Below are 15,525 nucleotides of genomic sequence, written 5' to 3'. Positions count from 1 at the left end.
ATTGTCATGGAGCATTTTACCTACATCATCTTCTCTATACCTATGGTTTTGGTTTTGATATCAAGGTCTGTGAGCCATTTTGATTTAAACTTTGTGCACAGTGTTAGATGGGGATCCAAGATCACTTTTTTGCATGTAGCTGACGGGTTGTCCCAACACCATGTCTTGAAAAGGCTTTCCTTGCTCCATGTTGCTTTTCTTGCCCCTTTATCAAAAATTGATTGTATGTCTAGGGAACATTCTCTGAATACTCAAGTCTATTTCATTGAGCTGAGGGTCTGTCTTTACTCCAATACCATACTGTTTTCATGACTATTGCTTTGTAATACAATTTAAATTTAGGGAAAGTAATGCTTCACATTTTCTTTTTTCCTAAGGATTGATTTAACTATTTGTAAGCGTTCATTGTTCCATATGAATTTCAGGAGTGTTTGATCCACTTCTTTAAAGAATGTCATGGGTATGCATTATATCTGTGTAATGCTTTAGGGAATATTGCCTCTTTTTTTTTTTTTTTGGTTTTTGGTTTTGGAGTCACACCTGGCAGCGCTCAGGTGCCATTTCTTTATCATTATTTGTGTATAAGAAGGTCATTGACTTTTGTGTGTTAATTTTATAGCCAGTCACTCCTGGCTCCATGCTCAGAAATCGCTCCTGGCAGGCTCGGGGGACCATATGGGATGCTGAGATTCAAACCAATGACCTTCTGCATGAAAGGCAAACGCCTTACCTCCATGCTATCTCTCCAGCCCCAGGAATATTGCCATTTTAATTATTTAATCTTCCCAGTTCATGAACAGGATATGTGTCTCCATTTCCTTCGGTCCTCTTTTATTTCTTGAAGCAGTGTTTTGTAGTTTTCTTTGTATAGGTCCTTTGCCTCTTTAGTTAACTCCAAGCTATTTAACTTCTTGTGGCACAATTGTGCCATTTCTTCTTTATCATTATTTGTGTATAAGAAGGTCATTGACTTGTGTGTTAATTTTATAGCCAGCCACTTTGCTATGCAAATCTATTGCTTCCAGAAGGTTTTTGATAGAGTCTTTCGGGTTTTCTAAATATGGTTGGTACCTTGTCATCTGCAAGGCAGTGAGAGCTTGACTTCTTCCTTTCCTATCTTGATACCCTTTATATCTTTTTCTTGCCTTACTGCTATGGCAAGTACTTCTGGTACTATGGTAAATAGTGTTGAGAGGTAGCAGCTTTATCTTGTACCAGATTTTAGAGGAAAGCCTTTTTTAGTTTATCTCCTTTGAGTACAGTATTTGCAACAGGCTTCTGGTAAAGGGCCTTGTCTATGTTGAAAAAAGTCCCTTACATTTCCATCTTTAGAGGTTTTTTTTTTATCATAAATGGACATTGGACCTTATCATATGCTTTCTTGTATCTATTGATATAATCATATTTTTATTTTATTAATATGGTATGTTATGTTGATTGACTGTATGTTAAACCATCCTTGCATCTCTGGACTGAATCCTACTTGGTCATGTGCATGACCTTCTAGATGAGGTGTTGGATCCTATTTGCTAGGATTTTTGGAGGGTCTTTGCATCTATGTTCATCAGGGATATTGGACTATATTATTTGTTTTGCAGCATCTACTTATAATATCAGCGTAATGTTAGCTTTGTAAAAACTATTTGGAAGTATTTCTGTTTCTTCAATTTCTTGGAAAAGCCTGAAAAGGATGATTGGTATTAGGTTCTCTTGAAAGGTTAGAAAGAATTTATTAGTGAATCCATCTGGTCCTAAACTCTGTTTTTGGAATACTGTTGATTACTATTTTAATTTCCTTAATGGTCTGTTTAATATGCTTCAATGGTCCTCAAACTACGGCCTGCGGGCCACATATTGTATTTATTCCCATTTTGTTTCTTCACTTCTAAATAAGATATATGCAGTGTGCATAGAAATTTGTTCATAATTTTTGTTTTTACTGTAATCTGCCCTCCCAACAGCCAAGTCCAAGAATATAGCCTTATTTCCAGCTTCTCTTGTTTTGTGGCATGTAGTTTCTCAAAGTAGTCTCTGATTTCCCTTTGAATTTCTGTAGTATCTGTAGTTAGCTCCTTTCCATTTCTACTTCAGTTTATTAAGTTTCTCTCCCTTTGTGAGTTTTGCTAATGTTTTGTCGATCTTGTTTAATTTTTCAAAAAAAAAAAAAACCCACTTTTGCTTTCATGGATACTTCTGATTATATTTTGGATTTCTACTTCATTAATTTCTACTCTAAGCTTTGTTATTTCCTTCTGCCTACCTAACTTTGGTTCATTTTGTTGATCACTTTCTATTAAGTTATTTTTTTTTCAGTATTCTATCCCTATCTTATGGGGTATGTCTTTGTGATTAGGATGTATCTTGGGGTGCTTTTCTTTGAGACTCTTTTTGCTGGTACTCTTTGAGCATGCAGGAATTTGGTTGCATATACTCTTTAGCACTGGGAGTTTCTCTACAATGATGTCCTTTTTTTTTTTTTTTTTTTTTTTTTTTGGTTTTTCGGGCCACACCCGTTAGATGCTCAGGGGTTACTCCTGGCTACGCGCTCAGAAATTGCCCCTGGCTTGGGGGGACCATATGGGACGCCGGGGGATCGAACCGTGGTCCTTTCCTTGGCTAGCGCTTGCAAGGCAGACACCTTATCTCTAGCGCCACCTCGCCGGCCCCTACAATGATGTCCTTGACTGTTGATACTGCATGGGGATTTTCTTCCTGAGTTTCAGAGACTTCAACGATTCTACTTTTTTTTTTTTTTTTTTTTTGAGTTTATCACTGACTTCTATTTTGTCTGTTCACATTCTTTGAGGATTTTTTTTCCCCATTGTCCGGTCACTTGTTTAAAGGCTCTTTTCCATTCTCTTCTGTTGTATGGAGTTGTTATGCATCTTATCTTCGAGTTCATTGATTCTGTCTTCAGCTGCTATTACTCTGGGGAGGCTTTCATTTAGCCTCATTTAGTGAGGTTTTCATTTTAGCCTACCAAGTTCTTAAGTCCTGTTATTTTTGTTTTGATTTTTCTCATTACTATTTTCATGTCCTATTGATTCTTATTTGTGGTTCGTTCAGTTCTCATTCCATGGTTTCTTTGAGTTCTGAGGATCCTCCTTGTTCGTTACCTAAGAGGCTAAATATGTGGACGGCACTTTGCAAGTCATCAGATCTGCCACTTCATTCTCTATGCATGGTGGAGGCCTGTATTGTTTCCCCGTTGTAATGCTGTAGTGTGGTGTTTTCTACATGTTGTGGTAGGATTCATTGATTAGGCGATTTGTGAGCCATGGTTGTATACCAAAAGTGCATACCTACACTGTTGCTGAGAAAAAGAAAAAAATCAACACTAGAAATTCTTTACAATCTTGATAGAGACTGAGTTGGCTTGGCAATTAGTTGGGACAATTAGCTGCTTTCAACAGTGTAAAGCACTTATTTTGCACATGCTTGGTCAGGATCAATTCTCGCAATCCTGATGGTCACCTGAGCATAGCCAAGAGTGATTCCTAAGTGCCAAGCCAGGAAGAGGAAGCCCTGAGCATTGGCAGTTCTATCCAAAACCTACATCTGTTGGCATGTTAATTTCTCCCATCGTGAAGATCCCTTCACATGGCTGAGGACATATTTGCCAGTCAACCCTGGTTGGCAACCCTAGTTGTTCAACTTGGAAAGGCAGACTTTGATTTCACCATTACTCTGTTTAAAAAAAAATTCGGCACAAAAATCATGCCGAAAAACCCGAACTCGGCTTATACTTGGACCATACAGGTTATTTGATCCAGTGCACATGCACCAAATCCAGTGCAGTCTTCTCCAGTCGTCGTCTTCCTCCAGTCTGGTGGAAGACATGCCCACCCCCCCCAACTCACCCCCGTGCTTCAGCTCAGTCCGCAGCTGAGCTGAAGAGATAGGAGGCAGCTAAACTGAAGGGGATGCCACTGAACTATTTAACCCACAATATTCAATGGCACATTTAATTAAGTGAAAAATCCATTAAAGGCAGTAAAGTCCTGTAAATAAATGTTTATAAATCCTGAATCCTTATAATTAGGGGTTTTGGGGTATAAGGATTCATGATTTTTGACCATTTATTTACAATGCTTAAATGGTTTATTCTCTTTTTTTTTGGGGGGGGGGGCCACACCCTGTGAGGCTCAGGGGTTACTCCTGGCTATGCGCTCAGAAGTTGCTCCTGGCTTCTTGGGGGACCATATGGGATGCCGGGGGATCGAACCGCGGTCCGTCCTAGGCTAGCGCAGGCAAGGCAGGCACCTTACCTCCAGCACCACCGCCCGGCCCCAAATGGTTTATTCTTAAATGGTTCATTCACTTGATTAAAGTTGCATTGAATACTATGGGTTAATGTGGCATGTTAATGGTATACAGTGTATCAAGCAATCATATATTGTTAATGTAATCATGTATCTAAATGTATAAAAATATGAAGTTTAGGGGCGGGAAAGATAGCATGGAGGTAAGGCATTTGCCTTTCATGCAGGAGGTCATCGGTTCGAATCCCGGAGCCCCATATGGTCCCCTGTGCCTGCCAGGAGCAATTTCTGAGCCTGGAGCCAGGAATAACCCCTGAGCACTGCCGGGTGTGACCCAAAAACCACAAAAAAAAAAAAAAAAAAAAAAAAGGAAGTTTACCGTAATAAACAGTTATCGCAGTTATCGTAGTTACACAAACACTTCCTCTTACACAGCCACCACCCATTTTAGGTCCCTAGACACACTTGTGGTCTTTAGACCCCAAATCTGATCTAAAGAGGTCCTGTCATTAAAAATAAAGTCTTTTACATACAGAAATCTTTTTAAATATACAAAAAATAAAAATGCCCATTTTAAATATACAGGAATATTGGCCATTTGGTATCAGTCATTGGCTTGCTAGGTGGCCGATTATCCTCATCAGTCCACACCTACCGATGACTACCTAAGGCTACATATGTAGTAATAGTGCAAACGCAATGCAGTGTGTATACTATGCGTTACGGTACAAACTACGGTATATGCTTTTAATATGATAACTATGACTAGGGCTTATTTTTGGAGTAAGGCTTTACAATATATTTTGAGAATTCAATCGCTATGGCATTCTTTTTAAAGGCTTTTTTTTTTATCATGTTAGAAAAGAATCCCTCTACTTTTAATCCTGGGTCAAAACAAAAACGCAAGTCATATGAAGCTGGTTTTAAACTCAAGGTTGTGTTAAGAGCAGAAGAAAGCAGTAACACTATTGCAAGTAGAGAATTTTGTGTTGACGAAAAACAAGTGAGGGAATGGCGGAAAAGGAAAGCCGACTTGGAAAAGATTCCAAAGGCCAAAAAAGCGCAACGTGGTTTGACAACTTCATATGGGGCTCTAGAGACTGAACTGCACAAATGGGTTCTGGAGTGTCGTCGGAGCGGTCACTGTGTCACACGGATGGGAATTCGCTCACGCGCACTTCAGATGGCCAAAGATGAAAAATTAAAAGCGCCGGGCATTGAAAATTTTGTTGCGTCAGCAGGATGGTGTACCCGCTTCATGAATAGGTACGGCCTCTGTTTACGGCAAAGAACAGAGATTTCACAGAAGTTGCCCAAAGACCAGACTGAAAAAGTGATGTCATTCCATTCATTTATCATAAAACAAAGAAGGATCCATAACTATGACCTGGGAGATATTGGGAATATGGGTGAAACACCTCTGACCTTTGATCTTCCAAACAACAGAACTGTGGCAAGTTTGGGAGAGAAAACTACCGGTATTTTACGGAGAACCACAGGAACCGAAATAGACCATTTCACTGTCGTTCTTTCATGTTTGGCTAATGGAACTAAGCTGAGGCCTGTCATTATTTTTAAAAGGAAGACCTTGCCTAAAAAGGTCAAATTCCCACCAGGAATTACAGTGCGCGCACATGAAAAAGGCTGGATGGATGAGGTCGGTACCAAAAAATGGCTGAAAGAAATTTGGAACACACGACCAGGAGCAGCCTTGAAGAAAAAGCCATCATTGCTGGTTTGGGATACCAGAATGTTCAGAGCTCACACATCTGATGACATAAAAAAACTGGCAAAGTCATCTCAGGTTACTTTGGCCCTTATTCCTGGTGGGCTTACATCTGTATTGCAGCCCCTAGATGTGTGTCTGAATAAACCCTTTAAAGACCGTGTGCAACATACGTGGCATGAATGGCTGTCATCTGGTCAAGCCCAACTGACAGAAGGCGAAAATCTAAAGAAGCCCGACGTAGAACTGATAGCAGAGTGGGTTCGTGATGCATGGGAGGAGATTCCAGAGGAAATGGTACAAGGCGCCTTCAAGAAGTGCGGCATTAGTAATGCGATGGATGGCAGTGAAGACTGCGCTCTGTACGAGACCAACAGCAGTGATGATGGTATCTGCGAATCAGTGATGATGACAATGTCTATGCTGATCCCCTCACATCAGATACAGCTAAAGCTCTTTTTGGACATACAGATGTGGAGGAGGAGGAATCCATTTTTGAAGGATTTTAACCTTTGTGACTTAGCTTGAAGCTGTTAAGCTTCAGTTAGTTTTCTGCACTTTATTTGAAGTTTTAAAGTGATTGTTGCTAGTTTACAGTTTTTCGTTAGGAATAAATGCTGAAAAACATTTAACCTACTGATTCCTCAATTATTGTAATTGTTTTGGATATATATTTTTATTTTTGAAAATTTTGAAAATTATCTTTGGCTGCTGCATTTTCCACCTCAGCTTATACTCGAGTCACTAACTTTTCCCAGTTTTTTAGGGTAAAAATAGGAGGCTCGGCTTATATTCGAGTATATGCGGTAATCATTGCTGTAAGCCCGATTTTTTAAAAGCTGCTTCTAACCTTTGGCCAGGGTGGTAGTTTCATTTTTACTTTTTAACTTTACCACCTTTCATGAGGTATTAAATGGGTTTATGTTGTCATTTTTCTGTTCCTGGTATTTAAGTCAACTGTTGAGTTTGGTTTCCTTAAAGGATTCCACTAATGCATTCTCTCAGTTCTATAGTCCTTAGGAATCTACTTATTACAGGATGGAATTATAGGCTTTATTTTAAAAGCCTTACTATTAAAGCATAGATTTTGGGTATTCATTGAGTGAATGGCATACCATTTGAGGGTAAATATTGATAATGACTAATTAGTTGTTTGGTTTTTTAAACTGAATTAAGATAATTTTTGAAAATCTTGTAACTCCCCCCTCCCCCACTTCTTTATTTAATATCAGTAATACAAATCAGGCAACAAGGGAGACTTGAACTGTAAGGTCAAATTAGTTGTAAGGTTATGATTTGTGTTCCTTTTTGTTGTTCTCAGAGCCCACAGTCTTTTTGGCTATCAGTCTTAATGTGCTTTTCCCATCTAGTTCTGATACGAACTTATTTGTCATTGGGTCATCTGTAGCTGATCTTTGGGACATCCTGCTAGAAGGGCGTAGTTGGTCTTCTGTTGGAATTTAGATAACAATGGCAGTCACCTTTATCGTTGAGGAAAGGTTGCCTTTGCAGGCCCAGGTCTCCTCTTTGGCCTCTGTAAACACATAACCGCTTCCCACTCTGCACCCATTTTTTTTCTTTGTAACAGCAGGGTCACCCTACACTGATTTGATTCTTGAAAAGATAGTATAGTGAGAGGGGTTTGGAGAGAGTTGGTGGGACTTGACTTTCTTGAATGAAATGGTTTTAGGACTGGTTGCCTAGGTTAAAAAAAAAAAAACACATTTTTTTTTTAATCATCATGGCTACCAGCTTCTTTCTTAAACATTAGAATCTTCGCTACTTTTGATAGCCTCTGGTTGCTTATCAATCAGCTTGGGGAAATGATCTTTTCCTTTTCTAGCATGTTCTGTAAAGACAGGGACAGTATTCTAGGTGAGCTCACTGACCAAAGTTTGGCACTTTTCTTTGTCTCTCTCCTGAAGCCCCAGGTACTCAGTTTGTTAAGCCGACAGTCGGAGTCCCACAAGTGTTCTCTCAGATGACCCCGGTGAGGCCGGGCTCCACCATGCCTGTGCGCCCCACCACCAACACCTTCACCACCGTCATCCCGGCCACGCTCACCATCCGAAGCACCGTCCCCCAGTCCCAGTCCCAGCAGACCAAGTCCACCCCCAGCACCTCCACTACCCCCACGGCCACACAGCCGACTTCCTTGGGGCAGCTGGCTGTCCCGCCTCCGGGCCAGTCCAACCAGACCCCAAATCCCAAACTCGGTGAGGCTGGGAAAGAGGAAATGACAGGATCGGGACGGGGGTGGGTGGAGAACAGATGATTGTCATTGGCCGACATAGCTCCCTCCTTCCCCTCTCCGCCTGCAGTGAGCATCGCCAGCTTTGTCACCGTGAAGCGACCTGGTGTTACAGGGGAAAACAGCAACGAAGTGGCCAAGCTGGTGAATACCCTTAACACCATTCCTTCCTTGGGCCAGAGTCCTGGGCCGATGGTGGTATCCAACAACAACTCTGCCCATGGCTCTCAAAGAACCAGTGGACCCGAACCTCCCTTGAAAGGTACAGTAACCTGAAAGATTGCAGCACCCAGTCACTCACCCTCAGGAAGTATTTGTGTATCAGGATTCTCTATGCTGATTTTGTTGTGGTTTATTTTGGTTTTGGTTTGGGGGCCATACCTGGCAGGCTCAGGCTTAAACCTTTCTCTGTTCTTAGGGATCACTCTAGCCGGGGCTAGGGTACCATATGGGTTTCCAGGGATCAAACCCAGGTTAGCTGTATGCAAGGCAATCTCCCTACCTGCTAAACTATTGCTTTGGCCCCAGGACTGAATATTCTGAGATGGAGAAAAAAACTGTACAACTTGTTCTCCTGGCAAATGTACTTTAATAGTGGAGAAAGTCACCAATTCCATTCTAAGGCATTCTGTGCATAATTGTGTTTTGGAAGCTTAGTGAAATGGATTGATTGATGACAGATGGGCTAGGGGGTAGGAGGGATGATTTATAAAGTAGTTTTATGGGGCTACAGTGATAGCACAGCGGGTAGGGCGTTTGCTTTGCATGCGGCCGACCAGGGATGGACCCATGTACAGTACCTAGCATCCCATATGGTCCCCTGAGCCTGCTAAGAGCAATTTCTGAGTGCAGAGCCAGGAGCACCAGGTGTAACCCAAAAACACAAAGCCAAGTAGTTTTATGGAGGATTTCTGAATAAGGTTTTTTGGGGTTTTTTTTAATAACATTTTTAAAGTTGAGGTTTAGCATTGATTTCCTGTATACAGTTATGCAAGAGGGTTTTCAGCTATCTAGAGCAGAAATCTGCAAATTTTTGGTAATGGACCAGAAAGTAAACGATTACTCTGCCAGTAATCACTATCACAGCTATTGAATTCTGCAGACATGGTGGTAAAAACGTAGCCACACACAGTATATATATCAGAGTTTGACTCCACTATTAAAATTACTGAGACTGAATTTACAATTTTATTCCATTTTTGTGTATCAGAATGTCATCTTTTTACTTTCCTTTGTTTATTTAAAAAATGTACAACCATTTATCAAATCCTATTGGAATAATTGGATGTCAGCATACCAAAAAATGTTTTTTTACCACATACAAAAATTAATGAATCAGACTTATAATAACTAAATCTATAAAACTTGAGGTTCGCAGAGTTAGTACAGTAAGAAAGGCACTTGCCTTGCCCATTGTAGATCCAATTTCTACCTGCAGTATCACATTTGGGCCCCTGAGCATAGCCAGGCATAAACCCTGAGCACCTCTGAGTGTGGCCCGAAAGGATAAAAGGAAAGAACTAAATGGAAAGATGGTTCATCACCAACATGTGATGTGCTTTGTATGAGAAGACGTAGGCTTGGGTTAGATCACTAGCATCACCACAGTGTAGCCTATGGCACAGATCTGGTAGTAGCCCCTGAACACTATTTGGTGTGGCTCAAAAACAAAATAAAGAAATGATATGATTATAGCAAAATGAAGACAAAATACAGTTTATGCTGTAATTTTCAATTATCTAAGGAAGTTATGTTTTATATGTAAAATAGCCACAAAAGGATAAGTCCTTTATGATCTTACTTGTATGAGTATCAAGAGCAATCAGGTTCATAAGGACAGAAAGTAGGGTGGCTGTTGCCAGGTACTAGAAGGATGGAGGAAATGGGAAGAAGTTGTATATGTATATGTATATTGTGTGTGTATATAGATATACCGTATTTGCCGGCGTATAAGACGACCCCCCCATTTTGCAATTAAAACATAGGTTTAGGCCTATATTCGCTGTATCAGACAGAACCTTCCTGTGCTGCAACTGTATGTCCCACAGTGAGCCCATCACAATAAGCAAAGGTCCAAAGCTTATCCTGTCATAGACTTCCTCTCTGACTCTGGCCAAGCTGAGCAGGCTTTTGACAGTGTAGATTCGGGTCCAGAACCCTGTCTAATTTGCATGCGTAAAAAGCCTGCTTGGATTGGCTGAGTCAGAGCTGGTCCGAGCAGCCTGACAGTGATTGATGCAGGATCAGGTTGGAAAATTCGTTTTGTGGCAATATTCAGACAGTTTTCGTTTAGTGGCACATTGAAACATTTTTCGGGATACACTCGGTGTATAAGACGACCCCCGATTTTCGGCTGACTTTTTTTTTTTTTGTTTCAAAAGTCGTCTTATGGGCCCGGGGAGATAGCACAGCGGCATTTGCCTTGCAAGCGGCTGATCCAGGACCAAAGGTGGTTGGTTCGAATCCTGGTGTCCCATATGGTCCCCCATGCCTGCCAGGACCTATTTCTGAGTAGAAAGTCAGGAGTAACCCCTGAGCACCGCCGGGTGTGGCCCAAACACAAACACACACACACACAAAAAAAAAAAAATAGTTAAGAGGCCCTGACTTGAGCCAGAAACTGCATGAATGGCCACAAACATCACTTTTTTTTTTGGGGGGGGGGGGCCCCACACCCGGCAGCGCTCAGCAATTACTCTCAGAAATCGCTCCTGGCAGGCACACGGGGGACCATATGGGATGCCAGGATTCGAACCACGATAGGTCCTGAGTTGGCTTGCAAGGCAAATGCTCTACCGCTGTGCTATCTCTCCTGCCCCCACAAACATAACTTCTTATAGTAGCCTCCTCCAATAAAGAAATAATAGTTCAGAGGCACATTATTAATGATGCACATGTTATCACGATATAAAGACATATCTCCCCCAAAAAAGCCATTAGCATTTGGATCAAACAGAAACTGGCGCCTGGCAGGATTTGTCTTATGAGCTATGATTTATTTACCTCTAGCCTAAAGTTAAAAGAATAGTAAAAGGAATATACTTCATAATGATCTCTCATGTTTGCTTACTAACCCTTAGGCATTGCTTAACTTTCCCCCTCTCCCCCAAAGACTAGTCATATATTTCCAGGGTTTTTTCTTTTCCTGGGCTACACCCAGTCATGATCAGGGAACCATGTGATACCAGGAAACTACTCCAGGTTTGCTGTATGCAAACTATGCACACCAGTTCTGCAAGCTGTCTTTCCAGCCCCTCATTTTGTCAATCTTATCTCACTTTTTCTAGTGACCTCTTCTGTCCCAGTGTTTGACCTTCAAGATGGTGGACGGAAAATATGTCCTCGGTGTAATGCTCAATTCCGTGTCACTGAAGCTTTGAGAGGTCACATGTGTGTAAGTAATAATACCTGTAATGGGGATCCAGATAAAAGACCATTACATGCTTCTTGTAGCAGCAGGAGTTTATGAAATGGGGCCTCTAAAATGACTTTGGAAGATGGGCTTGTTTTAGCAGTAGAAATAATCAGATTCAGAGCTCTTCAGATAGATTGGAATACATCAACTAATATTCGCTAATTGTGGTAGATCTAGAGACTGCACAGGAGGATAGGTTTGTTAGTAATCGGAATGCAGACCAAGCTGACCTCAGTTTACTTTTGTTTTTGTTTTTGTTTTTTGGTGTTTGGGTCACAACCAGCAGTGCTCAGGGGTTAGTTCTAACTCTACACACAGAAATCGCTCATGGCAGGCTTGGGGGACCATATGAGATGCCGGGATTCGAACCACCGCCCTTCTACATGCAAGGCAAACGCCCTACATCCATGCTGTCTCTTCGGCCCCTCGGTTTACCCACTTCTAACCTTTTTATTTTTTAGTCTTTATTTATTTATTTATTTATTTTTTGGGGCCACACTCAGCATTGCTCAGGGGTTACTCCTGGCTGTCTGTCTGCTCAGAAATAGCTCCTGGCAGGCACGGGGGACCATATGGGACACCGGGATTCAAACCAACTACCTTTGGTCCTGGATCGGCTGCTTGCAAGGCAAACGCCGCTGTGCTATCTCTCCAGGCCCTAGTCTTTTATTTAAATGGAAGTTTTGGCATTTCTCTTAAGCATTTCAGAGAGCAAGTTGATGTTAATGAGTGGTTAAAGAATCTGAGGCACTGGGGCCGGAGAGGTGCCGCTAGAGGTAAGGTGCCTGCCTTGCAAGCGCTAGCCAAGGGAGGACCACGGTTCGATCCCCCGTCGTCCCATGTGGTCCCCCCAAGCCAGGGGCGATTTCTGAGCGCTTAGCCAGGAGTAACCCCTGAGCATCAAATGGGTGTGGCCCAAAAAAACAAACAAAAAGGATTCTGAGGCATGATGAAGTATGATAAGGTATGGAGCAGCATATGGCAATAGGAAAAACAAAGCCCAGAAAGTTGTGAAAACTTAAGGGTAAATCCTCAGTGGAAACACTTAGAGCCAAATTAGAACACTAGTAGAATGAGAAATTGTTGTGTGCTATTAAAAGCAGCATAATCAACTCCATTATCTCTTCATAGTATTGTTGCCCAGAAATGGTTGAGTACCAGAAGAAAGGAAAGCCTCTGGATTCCGAATCTAGCGTTCCATCCACAGCGAAGCCCCCATCGCCTGAGAAATCTGCTCCTGTGGCTTCCACACCTTCGTCTACTCCTATTCCCGCTCTCTCCCCACCGACCAAAGTACCAGAGCCAAATGAGAACGTGGGTGACACTGTCCAGACCAAGCTCATCATGCTAGTCGATGACTTCTACTATGGACGGGATGGTGGCAAGGTGGCGCAGCTCACGAGCTTCCCTAAGGTCGCGACGTCGTTCCGATGCCCACACTGTACCAAGAGACTGAAAAACAACATTCGGTAAGTTGATAGGCTGTCGAGGACGAGAGAAAGCGTGTCTTAGCAGTTAAGTCCTGCTCTTTGAAAACGGGCCTGTTTTCCAGTCTTGTTAGGATTAACATTGAATCAGTAACGAGGAGTATGGATAGAGGTAAGACCATATGTAGTCAATAAAAAGTGACTGGATAATGCTTGGAAGATAAGTGGATCTCAGAACCCTCTTAGTTTCCAAGACCCTTTTCTGGGCTCAGAGAAACTGTCCTGAACTAGGAAGGTGGAAGAGCAGGTAATGTCTGTTCTGTGATTCTGCTGTTTTATTTCTCCAAGGCTACTGATTGTTTATGTTCTCCGTACTTTCCCTTTGTGCTGTGCTTACAGATTCATGAATCACATGAAACACCACGTAGAGCTCGATCAGCAGAACGGTGAGGTGGATGGTCATACTATCTGCCAACACTGTTACCGCCAGTTTTCCACTCCCTTCCAGCTCCAGTGCCACTTGGAAAATGTTCATAGTCCCTATGAATCAACTAGTAAGTTTGGAAAATCTTAACTCTAGAGGTATACTTTGCTCTTCATTCACTGAACGGCACTACAGGGAGCCCATTAGACTCATTCATAAAGGGGTTGATATATGAGTGGTCATTTCCTGGCTTGTTTTCTTTCAAACCGAACTCCTGTTCAAATATGGATTGAGTTCAGTCCTAGAGCCCGAGTTGTGTGGGCCTTTGGTTTAGCACCACTGAAAGAGATTAATATGATGAATTTATTACCTGAGTCCTTTTATAGAAGGCACAGTCTTTTATAGTCAAATCTCTGCTTTAAGTGGCATCCTGTTAGCTTTTAGGTAGAATTAAAAATGATATTATAAGTACTTTGCCATTAAAATGCTCTCAAAAATATAAATCGGGCTATTCGCTGTACATTTAAAGATGAAGAAAGTCTAAACATGAGCTCAGAAAAGTTTAGCCATTTTGCTTAAGAGAAAGGTGATCGATCTAAGACAGGTAACATTGTGAGAATTTGAGCCCAGTTTTCAGATGATTTCATGTGTCCTTTAAAAAAGTTTCTGTTTTAGGGGCCGGGCGGTGGCGCTGGAGGTAAGGTGCCTGCCTTGCCTGCGCTAGCCCAGGACGGACCGCGGTTCGATCCCCCGGCGTCCCATATGGTCCCCCAAGCCAGGAGCGACTTCTGAGCGCATAGCCAGGAGTAACCCCTGAGCGTCACCGGGTGTGGCCCAAAAACCAAAAAAAAAAAAAAAAAAGTTTCTGTTTTGGTAAACAGATAGGAACTATGCAAATAGAAGGAAATAATATGAGAATGATGAGTAAGTATATTATAAACACAGGCATTGTGTGATACCAGTAATAGGCAAAAATCTTCTAAGAAGGGAAAAGATCCTTTGGGCCGTATTTCACAGAAAGTGAAATTTTTAGTCTTTAAATCAAAGAATAATTTAGGGGCGCAGCGGTGGCTCCAGAGGTAGAGTTTTTCCTTGCACCCACCCGCTAACCTAGGATAGACCACGGTTCAATCCCCTGGAGTCCCATATGGTCCCCCAAGCCAATTTCTGAGTGCATAGCCAAGAGTAACCCCTGAGCGTCACCGGGTATGACTCAATAGCCAAAATTAAAATTAAAAAATAAAATAAATAAAAGAAGAATTTAATGGGGCTGGAGTACAGTGGGCAGGGCGCTTTCCTTGCATGTAGCTGACTGCGGTTGGATCCCTGACACTGCATCTGTTCCCCCAAACCGTGCCAGGAGTGAACTCTGAGCATCACTCAGGAAGCATCAGGAAGCTCTGATGGGCGCAAGAACTGAAGAAAAAAAATTTTTTGATGTTGTGTGTAAAACATGTTGTAGGAAACAGTCTGGGTAAACACATCTAGATAGAAATGTGAATATTGTCTGAATGCTTGTGCTACAGTTAAGAATTCTTGACTCTGAGGGCCCGGAGAGATAGCACAGTGGCGTTTGCCTTGCAAGCAGCCGATCCAGGACCAAAGGTGGTTGGTTCGGATCCCGGTGTCCCATAGGGTCCCCCGTGCCTGCCAGGAGCTATTTCTGAGCAGACAGCCAGGAGCACCGCCAGGTGTGGCCCAAAACCACCCCCCAAAAAAAGAATTCTTGACTCTGGGGGCCAGAGCGATTGTAGAGCAGATAGGGCATGCACTCTGCCAACCCAGATTTAATCCCTGGCATCCCATAGGATTCCCCCAAGCACCACCAAGAATAACCCCTGAGTGTGCCGGGTGTGGCCCCAAAACAAACAAAAAAGGTCCTTGACTGGCAAAGAATTAAACAAAGAGGACTTACAGGAGAGCAAGGTTCCAGCTCAGAATTCAAGTTTTTGTTGTTGTTCTGTGTGTGTGTGTGTGTGTGTGTGTGTGTGTGTGTGTGTGTGTGTGTGTGAATTCAAGT

General features: G+C 42.2%; 1 protein-coding gene across 1 annotated transcript in view; it reads left to right on the top strand.

Moving 5' to 3' along the window:
• Positions 1 to 15,525, top strand: part of POGZ (pogo transposable element derived with ZNF domain) — a 64,748-nt gene that overhangs the window by 33,509 nt on the left and 15,714 nt on the right. Inside the window, exons 5-9 of the mRNA XM_049765897.1 lie at positions 7,914 to 8,204; positions 8,283 to 8,501; positions 11,527 to 11,633; positions 12,786 to 13,123; positions 13,481 to 13,635. Coding sequence (XP_049621854.1) covers positions 7,914 to 8,204; positions 8,283 to 8,501; positions 11,527 to 11,633; positions 12,786 to 13,123; positions 13,481 to 13,635 — 1,110 coding nt within the window. The remainder of the gene's footprint in view (positions 1 to 7,913; positions 8,205 to 8,282; positions 8,502 to 11,526; positions 11,634 to 12,785; positions 13,124 to 13,480; positions 13,636 to 15,525) is intronic.

This window comes from Suncus etruscus, chromosome 19, assembly GCF_024139225.1.
Source record: "Suncus etruscus isolate mSunEtr1 chromosome 19, mSunEtr1.pri.cur, whole genome shotgun sequence".
NCBI classification, from domain to species: domain Eukaryota; kingdom Metazoa; phylum Chordata; class Mammalia; order Eulipotyphla; family Soricidae; genus Suncus; species Suncus etruscus.
This window is presented reverse-complemented; position numbering and strand designations above follow the sequence as displayed.